We start from the raw sequence: 21,560 nt of genomic DNA on the forward strand, positions 1-21,560 counted from the left end.
TCCATTTTGCTGCTTCATGATTTCATTGTGGGAAGCACTGTCATTTCACAGAAAGAGGGTTCCTGGTTCTTTTCTTTGCATGTTCTCCCGATGTGTCCTCTTCTCTGGATACTCCAGCTTCCTCCCAACGATCCAAAGACTCAGGGTTAAATTAATTGGTGACATTAAATTGTCCATTGGTCTGAATGTGAGGGTGAGCGTTTGTCTCTATGTGTTGGCCCTGTGACATGATGCCAACCTGTCCAGGATGTTCCCCGCCTCTCGCTCACTGTCAGCTGGGATAAGAAACGTATAGATTAATGGAAGGATGGAGGTTCAGCGTCCTGGTGCTGTGCAGGCTGGCTTACTGTCACACAGCCATGGCTTATTGGGACACATGAAACTCATAGAGCTCTAATGCACTGCAAGGCAGATGCCTCTGTAAAAAAAAGACCTCCTGGTTTGTTTTAATATAATTCTATTCATAAATCACGCATTCATCTCTGTTCAACACTTCAACACCACCACAATTCCAGTCACACCATACACAGCCCTTCTCACCCACACACAGGGCGGGTCCCAGTGTGTGTTGTGTTATTAAATACAAAATGATGAGGTCGCTGATGAAGTGCTGCTGAATAGAAACAGTGACAGGCAACGTATGACATTTCATCCCCTCCCACCTCTGACAGACCGAGGCCTTATGAGGCCAACGCTGCCATTGTTACAAGGATATTTTTGTCTTTTTTAACTCTTTATTTAGTTGCAGAGTGACAGGATGATATACTAATGGTTCCAGTCTACATTAAACAACTAAAACGGTAGTGCATACATTAGCATTAGGGTTTATCTTATGCACTTTCTCCTTAAGTTTGTCATTATTCTATAAATAATCTGTAGACATTTAAAAAATCGAGAACAATAATATCTCAAGTGTTTCTAAAATGTGCTCTAATTCTATATGACTTTTATAATTTTGGTTGGAAAATGCATTTGACGCAGCCGGCCCTCCTCCCGCCCAGTGTGCACTGCCACAGCCTCCAGTCCTGTGTGACTGTGCAGGGGTTAATCCCGTATTGAAAATTTGATGGCCTGGATGAATGTGTCGATCTGTGCAGCAGTTCTAATGTCCTGAATGTGGACTGTGTGCTGTTCAGGGTCTGTGTGCTAGTTCAGTGGAGTTAAGCCGATGGATGCTGCAGCTGTCCTGGTTACTGAATCAGATCAGCCTCTTTCTACAGCTGCAGCCTTGTGCTGAACACAGCAGTTTTTTTCATCCAAACACACACGACCCACACACTGCATACGTCCCCTTCATCTCCTTAGAGAGTAAGGAACTAAAATAGAGAGCGGTCCGTTTTATTCTTGTGACAAACACACCTTATGAAAGCAAACGCACCTTTTCTCTGTTTTTCCCTATCGAGCATGAGGGGATTAGTGAGCGAGCCTTGCCCCTGTTGTTCAATCCCTTTCTGAAAATTGGTTTAGTCCAGAAGTATTATTAAGCATCTGCTATATATATTTTTTCAAACGGAAGATATGCTGAGAATAATTACTCCCCGTTATCTAATTGTAGCACATGTTTTCCTAGATTTTTGATCCATATACTGTCGACTGCGTGCGGGAGGTCAATCGTGACATTTGACCGACATTTTTTTCCGCCAACACCCTCCTTTCCCCTCTTTAACCAGCTTTAGGGGATCAGTTGGCTTAGGCTGGCTGGGTTTCCAGGGTGCAGACGACACTGGCAAGTGTTGGAGGGGGGTTGTTTCGGGTCCCTGGCATTATGCATATTAAGTCAAGCCACCAAAACAACCTTTGTTGACAAAAAGGCGACACACATGCTCGGCTCTGGCCCGGAGGCAGCCTGTTTGTATCCAGGGCCCCTTTCATTCCTACAGTCAGTGCTCCTCCACCCTCGCATAACGCCCCTCCTTTCTCTGTGAGTGATGAGGTGCTTTGGACGGTGGAGGGATTTAGGGAAAACATGAACACCAGACTCTGGCAGAGGGCTATTATCTGTGAGATCACAAATGACGCAGCTCTGTCTGTCTGTGCATGCAGGCCTCAGAGGTCTGTGCGGGTGTATAGATGTTTTGCTTGCAGAGTTGTAACAGGGATTAATCATGCTTGTTCAATTCCATCACTCTACGTTTCCAGTTTTTGGCATCCAACACCAAACCACAGATACATTTTTTGCCACCAAGAGGTTGCAACTTATTTTAGAAATGCTCTGGCAGTGTGTCGACCCGTATCCACTAAGCTATCCTAATTCCCAACATCGTACGTCAATGTGAATCCAGCTGAAGTGAGTGCATGCCTCTGCGTGCCTGCGTCTGTGTACAGCGAGCATCATGTTACAGAATCCCGCTTCATGTATGGGAGTGTGTTTCAGCACCCAGACATAATGCAGACCTCACACAGAGCTTTGTTCTTCATAATCTCATTAGCAGGCAAGCTACTAATATGATGTCAATTCATGATAATACAGCTATTGAGTCACAACAGTGTGTGTGTGTGTGTCTGTGTGTGTTTGTCTGTGTGTGTAAGGCCAGATACAAGCAGCTAGACAGGCGTGCAGTAGCGTGCGAGGGTCCTTAAAAATCTGGCACAAGAGCCACAGTGAAACACAAGAGTTCTATTTACCCTGATTTAAATGTCCATGAGAAACGACCCACTTAAAATTAAATAAGAAGATATCAGACAGTTAACAGCGCACAGAGCCAATCAGTATCCTGCTTGGGTCGCATTATGATCATATATGGTATTTACTCATCAAATATGTTTTTTATGTCACAGTGGTTTCTAAGGTGAAGGTGGTTGTGTTAACGGTTGAATGGTAAAAAAAATCATTGTCTTAATAGGCTGTTGCTGTTCAGAGGGGGAGATTGTAATCCATTATTTCTGCAGCTGCAATTTACAGATGTCCCCTAAATGCCTCACACTCATGTAGGCGTCTGCCCACAGAGACGCTTCTAGTCTTCACTCAGTCAGTGCCTGAATATGCAGCTCAGACAGGTAGGTAGCTGCACATTGTTTGATTTGAAAACAGTATAATAAGGGGCTTGAATTCTCAATAGAAAGCAAGTGATATGTCCTGGTTTTCCTGATCACAGTAACTAAATAACCAAGAGGCAGAAATCAATTAGGAAACTGTATCACAACTGATACATGTCACAGTTTCCTTATGCAGGAGTCTCAGATATTCCAGGATGTGCATGTGCATGTGCACTGAGTCTATCACCTCAGTATTAGAAAGAGGACAAAGGGGAAACATTCATACCAGTTAGGCCAGACCATATTATTCGAAAGGGAAGTGATGACATTAACATCAGCTGAAGCTAGTTCCCCAGTTGTTCCCAGTTACTAAAATTTAAAACCAAGGTTCATATTGAACAGCACACTGGTTTGAGGAAGCACAACTCAGCCTGTACACGCTTAGGAGGCATGTGAATGGACTTTTACAATGAGTGTGTGAGTTTAAACACAGACTTGTGAAATGAAAAGGTTGAGTTGTGCAGTCATTGCTAATAACTAATTGATTAGTTTCCAATCTATTAGTAGAAGCAACACCAGTGAGTTAGATCACTCACCAGTCCCCACAATAACATTTGGTGCCACCTCATGGTGTCTTGGTGGAGCTGCAGGCTGTACTTACTGACCATTAATCGTATTTGTCTAATCTCCTTAGTCGGGAGGCAGCTGACTGTGACACATTCCTTCCATTGATTTGACACAGATATCTGATAGTACAGTAACCAATGCACTGTGTCATCCAGTGTGTGTCATTGTCCACTAAACACAGTTCAGCTTTGTACTATACAACCAGGTTTCCTCTTTTTCCTGAGCATCATCGTTATGTGAGGAGTGATGTTCAAGTGGTCGTTACTGTGGACTACACACACACACACACAGACACACACATACATACATACACACACACACACACACACACACAAACACACACACACACACACACACACACACACACACACACACACAAACACTAACGGGTCCATCAAAGAATCAGTCACAGGCTTCTTCCTGCTGATTTGAAGGAATGTGTTCTGTTTCATTGTCGTGTGAGTTACGTAACTAAACTTAAACAAACATTCGTTCCCTATTTTGTAACGAAGTTGAATTTATTCGACCTTTTCCCTCTCAAGAAAATAAGCCACATAGTCAAAAAGGTTTTCTCGGCACAGATCATGTGGACTTCAGGGAATTTTATGCCACTTATGCCACAACTCACTTCAGGGAGTGTGTGTTTGTGTGTTTGTGTGTGTACATAGGTGTGTTCAAAGGGGAAAAGATAGGAGAAAATGGTCTAGGCTTTTTTCCGCTCCTGTCCTGTCACATATGCACTTGAAGATTTTGAAACCAGATGCATGACGTCAGCTTTATGTCGGAGTGACTGTGACAATGAGACGAGTACAGAAGGATTTCTCACTTGAACTTTAAATAAGAGGTTCAGACACGGAGCAATTGCTAATGAAACATGTGAAAGAGAAATAGGATTATCTGTAGACTTATCTCACCACCCTTCTCTAAGCTTGATTAAGAGTCATGGTTTGACCACAGCAAAATAACTAAAAACATTTATAATTACTTTATCAACAGCATCGCATTCCTTTGAGTAAAACACATTTCTACTAACACTCCTTGTCAATGGGTTATTAACATGAAACCAGGTAAAAAAAAGTGATTGATTCCTTTTCCCATTGGCAGTAGAGATGTTTGTCTTTCACTATCGACATCGAAACCAGGCCAGAAACCTGACTATTCATGCTTGTGTTGCATTTTGCAAAGGGGATGAAACTGGCTGACACTCGACACCATGCAAATATGACACAATGATAATCATGAATCTGTTCATTAATTTCTTTTTTAATTTCTTTTTTGCACCACATGTTCAGAACAGTCTGCTCTCCTGTCTTTAATCAAACACTTTATAACCTCCATATTGCTGTCGTTTTCTCTTTCTTCTCCCTCCATGACTGAACCATCTGATCTCCACTCTTTCTTGTTCCAGAAAACGTCCTAATTAGAAGCAGAGGAGAGAAGCAGTGAATGAGACAGATCGAGAACTCCCCAAAGTGGAAAGCTGAGTCGATAGATTGACTATCAAAGGAAAAAGTAAAGCAGTGAGAGCAGAGACCTGTGAAGTAAAAAGACCAAAATCTGCTGAATAATGTGTGACGAGAGGCAGGACGAGGGGGGGGCTGGTAACTCCTGCAGGGTCAGACAAGCAGCTATAGGGGTTTGTTTAGTCAGCAGAGAGAGAGAGAGAGAGAGAGAGAGAGAGAGAGAGAGAGAGAGAGAGAGAGAGAGAGAGAGAGAGAGAGAGAGAGAGAGAGAGAGAGAGAGAGAGAGAGAGAGAGAACGAGAACATTTTTGGAGGATAAGGGGCAGGAAATAAAAGGCAGAACCAAATAAAGAAGAAAATGAGCTGGGTCGTCCAGAGTCAGGGGAGGAAGGTGAGAAGAGATGAAGAAAAGAGTGAGGGATCGGGTCAGAGTAGATGTTAAGGGACAGAGAAGGAGTAAGCTGCCGTTAGTGACCTGGTCAGAACAACTCTCTAAATTTGTCACAGCCATCAGGAGTGTGTCTCTGTGATGTAAAGTGATGTAGTGGATGTAGATGTGTGACTATAGAAATGGAAGATGATGGTTTGTGTTTTAAATTTGCCAATTATTTCTTACAACTAAACATTTTTTTAATGAAATTTAGTCTTTCAATACATTTATTTGATATTTATAACTCTATAATTTAATATTTATCCCCAGATTGTTGCATCACTCGGTTAATGCTTCCTTTGACAGTCAAAAGCACAAAAGGTCAAATTTCATCACTGTGGTGAATTTATAGATCAGCAAGATGAGCGAAAAGGAAAGAGAGTAGTGGGACAGGAGTGTGTGCGTGCGTGTGTGTGCCTGTTTGTGTGCTTGTGTGCGTGTGTGTGGGTGCCTGTGTGTGTGTTTGGGGGCATTGCATCACAGGAAACAAGCTCTCCATCCTGCAGTTGAATGTAACCCTTTGGCCTCGGATCAAATGCTTCTCCGGCCTGAATACCATGAAGCCTCTGTCCTCTGCACCACGCACTGCTCTGCATTGCACGGACCGTCTGAGGGCCTGCAGGGGGGGGGGGGGGACAGCAGAGCAGGAAAAAGAAGAGCAGGAGGAGGCAGGGAGAGGGGGTACATGGGAGGAAGCAGGAGAAACACAACGACTGACTCAACATACAGTGAAAGCACATAAGCTGGCTGTACACAAGTGGTATTATTGTTCTCTGAAAGCACGTAGACACACATCTTGTTAAAATGTGAAACCAGAGACCCTCACTCTCTCGTCTCTGCTGCCGGCCCAACTGGCAAGCTGTTAAATTGGGGAGAAGTCGCTCCTATTTTTAGCCCCACGCTAGATGGAAGGAAGGAAAAGCAAACAGACAGAAGCTGCACGCGCAGAGACAGAGAGGCAGACACAGAAAGAGAGAGAGAGGGCGAGAGAGAGGGAGGAGTGACTTATTTGTGAAGTTCTGCAAGTTTGGATGACCGGCTCATTGGTGTCTGAGGAGGACACATGGCTGGACTGGGCACAGGGCAGAGCTGGGAGGTTTTCTCTGCTACAAACAGCAGCTTGTAATCCCTCTCCAGCCTGTTCTTAGATATTACAGAGCTGTTTAAGTTCTCCAAAGAGCCTCATGAATGCCTCCTTGCCTTCTCGAGGGAGCTGAAGGTAAAGAAGGGGCTTACAGGAGGATTTCCCCGCCATGGAATGCTGCAGATTTGCGAACAGGATCGTAGGAAGTTTTTTTTCCCCCTCTTGGGTTTGGAGCTGCAAGTCTAGATCTGGAGAGCGTGTGCGCTTCTTAGAATTCCCTCAGAGACTGGGAACGTTACAGTGGGAGGACCGTGGGTCTGGTAATGGTTTAACGGAGGAGCAGCCGCCTCTGGCCATTTAAAACGTGCACCCACATTTTTTTTTTGCATATACACTCATCCAGACGAAGGCATTCAGGATGCGGCGCTTTGACAAGCTGAAAAAGTCATTCCCCTTCCTGGCACACTTTCACGTATATCGAGTAAGTCTGATGTCTGCTGCGCCGGTCAGCTCAGGAATTTAATGCTTTGGTAATTTGACATGGATCATGTGGTTCACCCAGATGTTATAGCAACATTTGTATCGTGCATATGGTAGTGTGTGTGTGTGTGTGTGTGTGTGTGTGTGTGTGTGTGTGTGTGTGTGTGTGTGTGTGTGTGTGTGTGTGTGTGTACTCACCAGCTGGACTGAGGCTATCCTCTAGGAGGCTTGTTGTTAGTATGTGTGTGTTTGTGTGTGTGTGTGTGTGCATTTCTCCACCACCATGAGGAATGATTTCAGGCTCGAGGCATTTCTCAGCAGGGACATCATGTTGTTTCTCTGCGTATAAATTCTTACATCCCTCCTTCCTCCTCTCTGTGTTAAACTTGTTGCCTCCATGTTTGCTTTTATAAAAAAACTGTGTTGAAACATTGCACGTTCCTCTTAAAGCCCCTCACCACAATTTCTAGAAATAACACGGGATGTTAGAGCCAAGTCCTACTTGGAACTTCTGGCCCTGGTGGGATTTACTCAGAGTCATTCAACAAATCACACCTAACGGTTGAACATAGCATTTCTCTTGCTGACCTCACACCTCCGCAATGTGCATCCTCCTCTTCCTTATCCAATATAAAGGTCAAGATACAAAATAAGGTGTTTTGCGTATTCAAATAACTATACATGAAGCAAACATTACAATGTTTCTCCTCCAAAAGTGTCAGGTGGTTGAAATATTTTACTTAGAGCCGATCTCCATCTTGAGCACCTCTATAAATGGATGTATGACATTGTATGACCATGTAGCACCCTCTCAAAACAAACAAGAGCAGTCCTGGCTTAATGAGTTTTGTAGCTGAGTTTGCAGGTTCACTGAGATATGAATCAAGGCTTCAGCACTGAGAGTTTTACTCTTCATCCCCCCCAGTTATGACACTGTCGTGGAAAAAGACCCAAGAGGAAGCTGACTTGCGTCTTTGGCACCGTCCGGTGAAATAACACTGAGATGTTTACTGCCAGAGAAGATCCGACTGGGAGCTGTGTTTAGGAGGATAATGGGAGTAATAGTTCATGCCCCATAGACAGACTTCCACCCCACAGATGAATATTTGGTACTTAATACCACGTGTGTTCATTTATCTATTTTACTTTTGAACGAATCGCCTTTTTCCAAGTATAAGTGTTAATCATCAGCATAAAGCGTGAGCTTTAAACTCTATAATTATGAACTACAGATCCTAGTAAACATGCCACATGCCAGACTCTGGCACAGCTTAGCACAGACTGGACCAGCCCAAACGACTGTAGTATCAGCTTTCTCAGGGTAAGGGTCAGGCATGATGCAGCAAAACGCAGAACACGGTGATGGATTCAAATGACTGCCGCTGCATTTAATCCTAAAGCTGGACTCTTACAGATTATTATATTACCTCATGTTATTTACTCGCTTTGTGGGAGCACTTCTTATTTCTGCTCATTTCTGCTGTCAACAGTCAGTAGGATTTATGTCCAGGCTCACATCAAATAATGATCTGTGTTCACAGAATTTTTAACAAGAACAAACGGACGGAACACCCTGCTGACTCGGAGAGTCAAAGCTGCATGTGTGGACGTTTCTAAAGAGATATCAGTTAACCCACTTTTATGGGCTTAGCTATGAATTTGTATCAGGATACAGACATCTGGCATAACCATTGGGTATCCCGGCAGTCTGTCCTCACAGTCAGACTTTTGCATGTAGAAAGTACAGGACCACTCAATCTGAAGCAGTACGGTAAACATATAAACATATTCAGTCGGTTGTTCATATTTTTATGGCCCAGTATTAAGTCTGTACTTGTATGTGTGAGAGAAAATCCTCTCTAACTCACAGTCACAGTCAATAAGCGATAGGAAGTGACCTCTAACCAAGCCCATTAAAAGTTTAAATGACAGAGAGGAAGCTGTGACCCCTCTGACATTTTCCTTTGGACCATGTAACCTTGCCTCAGCCAACACAGGAAGTTCCTCATTCACAGTCTAATTACCACTCGGTGGACTAACCCCCACGCCCCAGAGCATCCACCCTGAAGGTCTCCCAGTAAATCTCAACAGATTAGGGAATGTTTGTCATTTCTGAGTTGATTAGGTTGGTTGACGGCTTCACTTCCCCGTTGAGAAGGAGCCGGCTTTATGGACGAGTAGACGAGCTCTTGTCGTGGGTCTAAAACTCAGAGTTCTGTGAAGAATGAGCTGGTTACATTGAGCGGACAGTGATGGATGACATTTCAAACTCTGTGTTTTGTTTTGATGTTGAAGATAGATGGTCTGACTCAGTGTTGTATGGAGGGATGGAGTATAGTTATTGTGTGGTCAGAGTGTTCGGAGCCTCTCGTTTGTCTTCGCTGACGTATATGGACACCAGATGTGCATCATTCGTCTCATGTATCTCTGTCTGCAGAGAGACTGCGATGTCTGTGAGCCATCTGCAGCGAGGAAGCCAAAAATACAACGTCTGTGCTCTTGCATCATTTGAATGCAATCACAGCCTGCATGGTGTATTATAACCACATGGATTCAGGATCGGTCTAATCACAACTAGTGTGCAGTTGTTTGTTGGCCCATTGACATGCAGCTCATGCTATATTTGGCCCCTTGCCTTGTGTGTCCTTGTTTATGCGATGGCAACCCTATCTCCTGTGTATGTGTGTGTGTGTGTGTGTGTGTGTGGTTTAATGCATAGTGGACTGCAAATGTCAATGTCAGAGTATCTAAGCAGGTATTTAATTGTGCTGTGAACATTTGCACACAATGGCCATGAGCTCAGTTTTCTCTTTTTTGTTACAGAAGAGAATGGTTTGTTTGTTCCTTTCTTTCTCTCTGGACATATTTTGCAGACGCTGGAACAAGTATTGAGAAAACTGTCAATGAATAATGAATGTTGAATGATTTAAACTCAGTTTCCTGTTTTCTGTGTGTGGGTGTGATTTTTTGCAGAAACTGGGCAGTAGCATGCAGTGTGAGGAAGGCACAGAATGGCTGCTGGAGCTGCTGATGGAGGTGCAGTTGCAGCAATACTTCCTGCGGATCAGAGACGACCTTAACGTCACGCGGCTGTCACACTTCGACTACGTGAAGAACGAAGACTTGGAGAAGATCGGCATGGGTCGACCTGGTGAGACTGTGTGTGTGTGTGCACATGCATTTGTGCAAGTTTTGTCATTCTAATGAGATATATTAGAGTCTCTTCATTTGCAGGGGATGTGATTTAGTTTTTGTGTATTTTCTGCTGGGATCCTGAAGAGACAACCTCATGTTGAGAACAATCCGGACCATGCATTATTTGTCTTCTAGACTCCTGTTTCCTCTCTGATCAGCTGTCATGTCATCAGGAATACTTTGACAGATGCCTGATTCATTTCAGTGCAGTATAACTCTGCCTCATGTTTCATTGTCTCAGCAGAGCCACTAGAAGTTTCCTTCCAAATAGTCCCTGGGCTTATACGACTACATAATGGGAAAGTCTTCATCTACACTATGTGGCTTTACTACTTTTGTCTGCAGTAATGGCCCTGTGTCATTTGACTAAACACTTAGCAGAGCTGAAGCCAATCCTCCATCACTAATACCCCTAATATCGTTTTAAAGCCACAACTGGTGATTAGGTACAATAATAGGAGACCAGTCTTTTGTCTGTGAAGAGTATGGCAGCAGTAATGTTCTTAATCCAGTTACTGGAACCCTCAGGACCTCCTCGACTGCAGAGCCACTTAAGTTTAATTACCTCCACTTCTCCTGCTCATACATTCACTCACATCTCACATCCCTCTACTCCACGCTCGCCATCGTTTCTTATACCCTTGTAATTAGCAGTTATTTTTTAACTACAGCAACAACGGGACTGGTATTTTCGTCACTGTGTGTGTGTGTGTGTGTGTGTGTGGAGACACCTTCTGTAGTGGGAACAACCACAGAGGAGGTTTTGATTGTTTAAATGTCTGTGCACAGATATTATCACCACAATAGTGTCACAATCATTCAAGATACACTCACAAAACTTAACATGTGTGTATTTGAGATCATTTTCTTTAAAATAGGACAACATGGTGAAGATCCCATGTATGTTTGATGGTCCCCTGAACTATATTGATGACAAGTTGCCAACCAGCAGATGTAAAGGAAGTAAGAGATGCTTAGCTATGCAGATTTACGATCACATTCCTTTGGATTTAAACCGGCCTTTGGACATTTCCATATTTGCGATATATTTGTCTTATGTCTTTTTTGATGCACTGTACATTTGACCTGCCTGGCTTAGGTTTAACTTTCTAAAGTTGTCATTGGATTTAACATTTTTCATATAAAGCTGTAAAAGCGTGTTTTTCCAATCATGGTATTGTGGGATATTATTTGAAATTCTTGTAATTTAGCTCTGAAGTCGTCCTGTGGGACCAATACAAGAGGAAGCAGCTGCAGTCTTTGTTTCTTATGAGATTTACCACTGACAAATCACTGTATTCATCTTTTTTTCCCTGTTACTCTCTTAATAAAGGGCAGAGACGTCTGTTGGAAGCTGTGAAGAGGAGGAAAGTCATGTGCAAGCGCAAGTCCTGGATGAGCAAGGTGACAGATATAGCCACACACACACACACACACACACACACACACACACACACACACACACACACACACACACACACACATAGCACATTTATTATGGTACATATAGTGTGCTCGACATTATGTGGCAGAGTTTGGGTCTGTCTGTGGGAGGCTGCTGAGGCCCAGGAGGTATCTGTTTGAATGTGTGTGTGTGTGTGTGTGTGTGTGTGTGTGTGTGTGTGGATGGGTAAATGGCTGCTTTAAGTGGTAAATAAAACTAGTGCATAATAACTTAAGACCATCTACACCTCTATATTCTTGCTGAGCTAATTTTGCCATCATCAGATGTTTAATGGGGACAAAAGTATAGAAAATGACAAATACATGGTAAGACTAGATTTTAGTAGATACACTTTATACTACTGCTGTGAGACTGGTGAGCCCGGGGACAACAGTAGTGACCAGTATACGGTTCTGGCTTTACTGGATCATTCTAGGACAAGACACTGGCAACAATTTGGGGGAGGAGACCAAAGGGTCAGGGTTAGAAAAAGAAAGAAAAAACACATCTGTCCCTCACAGATGTTTGTCTGTAGGGAACATTCCCCCAAGAGTACAACACGGCTTGACCCATCACATGAAGAGGAGCACGTCCACATTCAGACGCAGACAAACGCATGAACACACGAGTCAAGTCACAAGAGCCGGTGACACCGATTCGCAGCAGGCTGCATTCACAGAAATGTTCTCAGGAAGCATAACGCCTCTCCCCTAAAGAGACAGCACCATGCAGCGCTACTTCTTCACATAAACGCAGAACACTTGGGTAAAGGTTCCCAGTGAGACGGATCTGATGTACCTACACACAAACAGGTGTGTGTGAGTGTGTGTTGGCTGTTCATAGTGGATGTGCTGGTGCCCAATGGACAGTGCTTGCCATCTATAATTACACCTGTCTGTTTCTGCGTCTGGCACCATCTTCAGCTGGAGTAATCTGCTTCCTCAGCCTGCTCTGTCTCCCTGTGTGTGCATGTGTGTGTATGTGTGTGTGTGTGTGTGAGAGAGAATTCCGAGCCTCCTATTTGAAACCCACTCACCAGAGAGATGCTGGTGGTGTTTTTAAAAAAGGTCTGTAGCATTATGTCATGTCTGGTCCAGTGTGAATGTGAAACCACACACCCCTCGCTACTGTTTATATCTGGCCAGTCAAATATGTTTCGGCACTAGTCATTCATTGACACCTCTTTTTCACCGATGATACCATTTCTGAATACTGGCCATTGTTCCTGAGCCAATCAAGAATTGACATGTCTTTCATTCATTCATGCTTTAAATGAAATGTTTCACCTCTGAGGAAGAGCCAGTTATTTCATTTCTGACACGCTTTATGTTATTTATTGTCAGGAATTATGATGATGTGCACATTTAGCTTTGTCTGCTACTATCTGGTATCATCAGCATTCCTATGTGCATTCCTATTTTAGTAAACAGTCTTATTTAGGGCCTCTAAACAAAGCTATCCCTTCTTGGCTCTGCACAGCACACACATTGGGCAGGTTCACATTTAGGATTTGAAAGCTCCTAAGGACTCGCACAACAAATGTATGCCAGCACACAGAAACATTCACTAAATCTAATAGTGCCTCCTAATGATCACTTCCTGAAGGCTCAGTCATTCCTACTGTGTCGTCAGCGCTGAAGCCTGGAGTTAAGAAATGCCTCTCCCCCTGAATGATGAGGGCTTGTTTTGATACTTAAACATTGCGACTGAATGTAGAGCCTCTAGTTAGTTTTGAAAATGCTCCACCAAATGTGTTTTACGCTTATTATCCGAACCACAACCAGTTATTTTTTCATAAGCCACAGACAATTAACTCTGGAAAATGGGTCCGGACTTTCTCCAGGGTTTGCCTTTCGCATGTGAACGCATCTCAGCCTCATCTTATACACATCATCAACACGCTCACAATGAATCCTCCCGTTGATCTCCTACTGTTTTCTTAACATGGGCTCATTCAGACATTTGGAAATTATCTGGATTTTTGACCTGGTTGGCAGGAGAAACTCTGGAGATTGTGTAGTTCTGTGCATATCCGAGAGCAGCTGTATGGTAAGGGTAAGGGTGTTTGTTGTGCGGAGGAAAAGAGGTTGCTCCGTTTGCCCTCAGGCCCAGACAGAGCCTGTGAATCACTTCTTATGTTACAATGGACGCTGCCCCATAACATGACTCTGCTTTCCAACCACAAGCTCCTCACGCTGCACATTCACTAAGCGTCCAGATGCAGCAGAGGAGGATGCACGGAGGAGGATAAGGCCCAAAGTTTACACCAAGGGTGAATTAAGATCGCCATCGTAGGAGTTTCATCAGCTACATTGAACTCAGTGACTCTGTCGGTATGAAGAGGCCCAAACCAAAGTGACCCACATTGAGACTGTTACTGTTGGGCTCAAGCTTTAGTTGTTCTAGTTCTAGTGTTATATCTGAGTAGAGCCAGTTCCACTATAAATGTCCTCTTTCCTGCGGTACATACAATATTATCAGTGCTGATAAAGCAAGAAACTTCCAAATTGTGTTGACCCCTGCAGGCCTACATGGGTCAATCCTGTGTGTGGGAGTGGAATGCAGGGGGGGGGGGGGAGCGGATGAAAGAGATGGAGAGAAGAGAAGAGACGGAGTAAGTGAAAAATATTCTTTTGAGCTTATAGAAATGGAAAAGAGCAGCTGTTAAAGTTCAGAATCATAAACGAGTGTCTGGTGTCGTCTCTTTCTGTCCACCCACACTCTCCAGGCCTGTGTCTCCTGAGCACAAAGTGGCCGCGTAGATATAATCTCAGTGTAAGATAAAACACAAATGTGGAGGTTCTCTGTGTTCTCAACCTCTAGAGCGGTTTCTCTATTCTATCTCTGCAATGTTTGACTTTTTCACACATTTGTTACTATTTCACCATACTTCTTCTATACGCACAGGACTATTTGTCAGTATGTTTAGTTTCTTCTTCTGTTCCTCTCTAGGTGTTTAGCGGAAAGCGCCCAGACGGAGGAGACATCCCCCAGCAGGGTCAGCCGGCCTCCTCCTTTCGAAAGTTGTCCCACACGCCTCCGCTGGGCCTGGGGGAGGGAGTCCTGGCCACACAGCCTGGTGGTGGTCCTCTCGACGGGCAGCAGCAAGCTCTGACCTGTCTCATCCCTGAGAAGGACTTGACCTTGTTTGAGAAGCTCGGGGACGGCTCCTTTGGCGTCGTGAAGAGAGGGGAGTGGCTGACACCTGCAGGAAAGGTGGTGAGAAGATTTACACCTGTCATTATTATTCCGTTCTCTAATGCTGCTTTTTATGCACGCAGGATGTATGTGACAACGTAAATGGCAGAGTGAGAAACTCCAGATATTCTCTGGAGGATGCACTGATGACATTTCTAACTCATGACGGTCTTAAACTGTGAAGAAAAAAGAAATAGAACACAAATAACTCAGGATGAAGAATAGATGCCATACACATATAGAAGACACTACAAAAAGGCAGTAGGTTTCCAGAGCAGCTGCTGATGAGGGTGGTGTTAGTGCTGTTTACAAAAACACATGATCTTCGCAAAAGTTCAGACCTGATTCCAGACATTCTATCGAGTTCATGTCTGAAAATGGCTTATGTAAGACATTTTTTATTTTAAAGCTATTTTAGGTACACGTGCCTTCTAAGGTTGTGTATTCACACTTATAACTTTATGATTGATTATAAATGCTACTGCAATAAAATAAAATGAGTGTAATGTTGAAAAAAAAAAATGAGTGAAACGTATCATATGCCAGCCCTGTGTGTAGCATTTATATACTATATATACACCATAGTACTTTTTTCTCCCACAGTTTCTTAATGATACAAACAGACAGACAGGGGTGAAAGCAATTCCCTGCCCCTGTGAATGAATCTGAAACTGTCAAGTGAAATGATTTGTCTGTCTTTCCAGCTGAATGTAGCTGTGAAGTGTCTGAAGACGGACGTGCTCAGCCAGCCCGACGCTCTGGAGGATTTCATCTGCGAGGTCAACGCCATGCACTCCCTGGACCACCAGAACCTCATCCGCCTCTACGGTGTGGTGCTCACACACCCAATGAAGATGGTACAGTGGACGCACAGAAAACTCATGCACACATGTGGGAGGAATGAACAGAGTCAGACAAACACAAGTTCTGTCTCAAATCAGGGGCCACGTCCTTCTCAGGACCAAGTCTACAAAGCCGACAAAGGATGCCACAGACTGCCAAATTGGGACAGTCTGGTTGAGCAGCTGAGACACAATCAGTTTTCAAATGCAGCCCCCCCGATTTGAGACACAGCTACAGAATATGCACACGTGGACTTCATTCACAGGTTGAGTTGCTTTTTCTTGGCGTCCCTGTGCTCTCACCTACACCCACACTAACTCTCAGGCCCTGTCTCAGCTTTATGACCTTGAAGTCGAAATGACCCAGGTCAGGCCTCTCAAGGCTTTTGTCATGACTGGAGCTGGGAGGATGGTGGGCTGAAATTACAGAGTAGCAAAGGGTCGAAAACTTTAAGTATTCATTTATTTCATTGGTTTTTGGACTGTGTTACCAGCACCTATTGCCAACGTTTCTTTCAATGCCTTTTATTTCTCTTTTTTCACCAACATCTTTGATATTCTACTATTGATTGCCATTCCTCTCTTTTCACGCACCCTGTCTTTATCTCCCTCCGTGCTGTGTAGGTGACGGAGCTGGCTCCTCTTGGTTCCCTGCTGGAGCGTTTGCGATGTGTCCGTCCCCAGGGTCCGGCTTTGATCCACACTCTGTGTCAGTACGCTGTACAGGTGGCCTGTGGCATGGCCTACCTGGAGCAGAGGCGCTTCATACACAGGGACTTGGCAGCCAGGTGAGGGGCACATTTCGGATTTGGACCAAGGTTTCAGCAGCTTAGTTTTAACATGCATTTATTTGATTTAGACATTCTTTTTTAGGACATTTTGTTACTGGTGTGTTAAATCATTTATATTTCTTCCCCTTCTCCTCCACCCAGTAATTTACAGGCCATTACAGGGAGACCTGGCACACAAGTAAAATGAGTCAGTTGTTGGCTGCCTGTACTGGGTGGCCCACATTAATGGTCTTTCCTAAATTTGTCATTTTCACACATCAACTGTTGAAACTATTCCAATGGCTGGTAAAAATAGTAATTTTCCCTGTTAAAGTTGTGAGAAAATAGTAATGATTTTATATAGTTGTTAAAAAAAAACAAACACTAAGATTTTTTAACCTGTGAGAAAATTCCTGACAATTAAAGTAAAGAGAGTTATTCTCCTCACAGATTCAATATTTATATGTTGCCTACAGTGAAATCCTCAGTAGCTCCTGAGTGTTGCCTTGTTCAGATCAGGACAACTAATATGTTTTATATGCTGGGATCACATTTTAAATCTAACTACAGATTGACGACATGTTTCTTTGTCAATTTCTGGAACGATGATGCGCTTTGACCTCTTTTTGGTCAAGTTGAATCAAATCTGAATAGTTTTTTTTCTTCTGTCTACTGACAGTTTAAACTTTCTATCATTAATGATTGTTGTTATTTTGTATGGAGAGCTGAGACAACTGTTAAGACTTGTGCTAATGGTGTTTTAACCAAAACTTAACATTGTATTGATCAAAAATCGTCTTTGTTCAAATGTGCACGTTAAATGTTAAATATTTGAACATGTTTCTCCAGGAATATTCTGTTGGCCTCGGCTCAGAGAGTGAAGATCGGTGACTTTGGCCTGATGAGGGCGCTGCCTAGCGACCATGAGCACTATGTCATGCAGGAGCATCGCAAGGTCCCCTTTGCATGGTGGGTGGACTGAGGTCAACACACAATAAAAAAAGATGTACTTTGAAATTATCCAGATTCGAATATGATTGTTTTACAGGGCAGGGAATGAAAATCACTCATATTTCCCCAGAGAATCTTGTCCAAGCTGCGTTTTGACTCCTGCTGCTGTCTCATAAAACTAAGCTCGCTCAGCTTATATATTTGTCTCCGGCAGTCAGACGACAAGTCTTTCATGAAATCTAGAAATGTTCCTTTTGATTTCATTTTTATAGATATGTCATATTTGTTATGTTTCAAAACAATACATCCTTTTGAATAACTGATTCATGTCGTTTGATTCTTTTTTTTTAAGGTGCGCCCCCGAGAGTCTGAAGACCAGAACGTTCTCCCATGCTACAGACACGTGGATGTTCGGTGTCACCCTCTGGGAGATGTTCACACACGGCCAGGAGCCTTGGCTGGGTCTCAATGGGAGCCAGGTAGACATCATATATACAGCAAATTCATAAACACAAACTAGTCCAATTTTTTCACTTAAATTCTACTCTTTCATTGTATTTTTTTCTCTTTTGTTGTAATATTTTTTTTGATTTTAGATTCTGCACAAAATTGATAAAGAAGGTGAACGCCTCCCAAAGCCAGAGGATTGTCCGCAGGATGTCTATAAGGTGATGCTGCAGTGCTGGGCACAGAAACCAGATGACAGACCAACTTTTGTTGCCCTGAGAGAGTTCCTGCTTGAGGTATGGAATTTCTTTAACTTGTTACTCTTATGTTTTTTTACTGTTAAGGATTTTCCTATTTTCCATGCAAACCAACTAAACAAAGGACACCAGATTGGCATTAGCCTGGGCCCTGTGAGAGATCTATTGCGTTTGTTGGCTTTTACCGCCACCTAGTGGACTGTTTCAGAAGAAAATGAAAAAAGTTTAAATGACTGAGATCCACTTTACCACCGGCCCAACTTGTAATTGTTTTGTGTGTGTGTGTTTCAGAGCATGCCCTCAGACATGTCTTCTCTGCAGGACTTTGAAGAGCCTGACAAACTACAGATCCAGCTCAATGATGTCATCACCATCATAGAGGGAAGGTGAGGATAAATACAGTTTTAACCGTATAAGTTACTTCCCAGCCTCACTACTAATACATACAGTTTTGAATAAAGAACTGTTTTCAAGTAAAGTCAGTCTTCACTAAACCTTAGAGACATTTGCACTTACATACCTCATTAATACATTTGTTAATTCCTGTAAATCTAAAGGCCATGTTGTGTAATTTCCACGCTGCTTATTAGATTGAGTAGGATAACTGGATGCAGACATTGACCCAGAGACCCTTGACTCACTGTCCTTCAGGGCGGAGAACTACTGGTGGCGAGGTCAAAACAAGCGCACCCTTCAGGTGGGGCCGTTCCCCAGAAACGTGGTGACATCAGTGGCGGGTTTGTCGGCTCATGACATCAGCCGGCCACTCACGAACAGCTTCATCCACACGGGACACGGAGACAGCAACCCTGGCCGCTGCTGGGGCTTCCCTGACAGGATCGACGAGTAAGAACATCTTCTTGTTTATTATGTATTTTTAGTGTTTTGTAAAAGCCACCCGGAGAGGTGGTTCTGTTGTGTCATCATTACGTAATTAGTGCATAAGTATGTGTAATAATATAATTATTACCCCTCATTGGAACATGATGGTCTGTTTTTTTTGCGCTTTGTAGCAGTAATAATCTTTAACCACTAGATGGAAGTGAGATATTATTTTACATGTTCCCCGGCTATGCAGCATAATGACGCCCAGGTTAGACAGCGTCTCTATATTGTGATTTACAGTAATGAAGTGCTCCTCCCTGCAGTTTGTACCTCGGGAACCCCCTGGATCCTCCGGACGTCCTGAGTTTAGATCTCAGTGGCACTCGGCCCACACAGCTTCCAGGAAGATCCAAAAGTGAGTAGAAGGGCTTTTGATAAAAACTACACCACAGTCATGATCATTATAAGTGACAAACACTGTAGAATATAAGAGCTTTGAGTATCCACTAACATAGGATTAAATTGATAAGTTTGGACTTGTTCCTCAGGGCTGTCCCTTTTCCTATAAATCAAGCTTTAACGAATTTGCCAGTAGACGCAATTTGTTAGAATATATTCTAATACTCATATCGGATCAGGATGAACAGTAGATGTGGCGCCGCTCGTCCATGTTGCCTCCTCCGCTGCCTCACTTGGGCAGAAAGCTAACAATTTAACTCACAGTTCACGTGTGATCGTTCCTCTGATGTCTCTGCTGTAGAACAAACTTCCACTGAACGCTTCTCTAAGGCTTTGGTTTCATGATTGTCCACCAAGGACGGCTTTGCTTGCGAGAGTTCACCATTTATCGTAGCAAGACATGGTGACACTACTGGTCAAGCTGACTGTTATCACCCTCTGCTGGAACAAGAGATAAACTTCTTCAGACGCTCGGATGCGCTTTTAAACTGTCATCAGGGTCATTACAGGTGGAATAGGAACTTTCCCCCCCACATTCAAATGAACGTTCAAATTTAAATTAAAAGAAACAGCCTCTTTATACTGATGTTATTACAATAAAGTTAAGTAAGACCTGAATATGTGCTGTGGCACTGCCCTTAATTCCATGGTCTATTTAGTCATTTGGTATATTTTCTCATTCTACTAGAAAAAACATAGGAAGATAGCATTACAAAAATGAGGTTTATGTGATGGATAATGATACAATTTATATATTGAATAATTAAAGAATATATGCAATACTATAACTGATACAAATAAAAATTAGTAGTGTAGGTCTTGGTTCAGAAGAATGACACTAAAACAGCTTGTGTCTAACGCTTGCTCGAAAAGCTTTTCGTATCTGACATTTGCTTCCTGCTTTTTCTTCTACTCTTTTAATATTTACTCCTGTCAAACTTTCTTCTTCTCTGTCTCTGCTTTGTGCGGCGGCGGTTTCTGTTTGTATTTCTGCAGAGGAGCCTCCTCCCCGGCCTCCTCAACCAGCCGTGTCAATCAAGAGTAAGTCTGGTCTCTCTCAGCAGCTCCTCACCCATTGCTCCTGCCCTCTCTGTTCCCTCCTAGCTCCACTACTCAAAGGTACATCCCATAGTTGTTGTCTCTCCTCGGCCTGAGTTTGCACTGATTTTATTTTCTGCTTTTATGTCTTTCCCCACATCTTTCTTCATCCATCCACCCGTGTGTCCCTCTAACAGCTGTGCAGTGTCTCGCTGTCCTTGCAGTGTCCCAGTCTTTTTTGGAGTGTGTTTTGTGGAGTGAAGAGAACTTAGAGAACTCCAGTGTCTTTCTAAAACTGTTCACTAAATTATTAATTAATTAATTCATTAAGTGTTGTTTGTTTTGTGTCTACAGAGCCTTGCTACGATCTCGTAAATGAGGACGAGGATTTGACCTCTGCAGGACTAAAAAGATTCTCACTTCGGACGACTGGTTCCGTCAATAGCTTAAAAATTAAACCCGCTGCGTGGGTCTCTGCTTCCAAACAGGGGATTAGCCGTCGTCCGGGCTCAGGCCCCAAACCCAACGGTGAAGTATCCCTCATTGACTTTGGGGAGGAGTTCCCCCCGTCCACTCCCTCCCCCTCTCCTGTGGTAGAAGTTCAGTTCCCCTCTCTGGCGGAGCTGGCTTTGGAAGCTGAGAACATCCTGGACCGCACTCCTCCTCAGAGTCCGTCCAGATCGTTGCCCCGCCCCCTTCACCCTACACCAATAGTGGACTGGGATGCACGACCTTTACCTCCACCCCCAGCCTATGACGATGTAGCCCAAGATGAAGACGATATGGAGGTACGGTAGGAGGTGATACAGCATCTTTGACACTATGCCAAATTTCAATTGAAATGTTTGTCTCCTTTTGTTGTCAGTTTGTTCTACAGTGGACTGTACTGAAGCCATTTACATAAGCTGTTTTCAGACATGAACTCCAGATAATTTCTGCACAATGGGGTCCGGACCTTCTCCCTAGTTTATCTTTCACCCCTGAAGAACGCATCACAGAGATCTTTAGAGTGGTCAGGTTAGAGGTGGCCTCTCGCTCGCGTTAAATACTGTGGTGAATCCTGCTGTATTCTCAC

General features: G+C 43.5%; 1 protein-coding gene across 15 annotated transcripts in view; it reads left to right on the forward strand.

The window, feature by feature from the left end:
- LOC128454119 (activated CDC42 kinase 1) overlaps positions 1-21,560 on the forward strand; it is a 52,164-nt gene that overhangs the window by 20,761 nt on the left and 9,843 nt on the right. For 12 of the 15 annotated variants that reach the window (XM_053437346.1, XM_053437348.1, XM_053437355.1 and 9 more), the window contains 12 exons: positions 10,033-10,210; positions 11,588-11,658; positions 14,651-14,917; positions 15,601-15,753; positions 16,363-16,526; positions 17,358-17,477; positions 17,812-17,938; positions 18,056-18,202; positions 18,455-18,549; positions 18,815-19,009; positions 19,312-19,403; positions 20,840-21,273. In XM_053437346.1, the coding sequence (XP_053293321.1) occupies positions 10,033-10,210; positions 11,588-11,658; positions 14,651-14,917; positions 15,601-15,753; positions 16,363-16,526; positions 17,358-17,477; positions 17,812-17,938; positions 18,056-18,202; positions 18,455-18,549; positions 18,815-19,009; positions 19,312-19,403; positions 20,840-21,273 (2,043 nt within the window). Of the gene's footprint in view, positions 1-2,972; positions 2,998-6,387; positions 7,061-10,032; positions 10,211-11,587; positions 11,659-14,650; positions 14,918-15,600; positions 15,754-16,362; positions 16,527-17,357; positions 17,478-17,811; positions 17,939-18,055; positions 18,203-18,454; positions 18,550-18,814; positions 19,010-19,311; positions 19,404-20,839; positions 21,274-21,560 lie in introns of those variants that run through there. The other 3 variants (XM_053437358.1, XM_053437354.1, XM_053437353.1) reach the window with 3 other exon arrangements.

Source organism: Pleuronectes platessa, chromosome 13 (genome assembly GCF_947347685.1).
Source record: "Pleuronectes platessa chromosome 13, fPlePla1.1, whole genome shotgun sequence".
Classification (NCBI taxonomy): Eukaryota; Metazoa; Chordata; class Actinopteri; order Pleuronectiformes; family Pleuronectidae; genus Pleuronectes; species Pleuronectes platessa.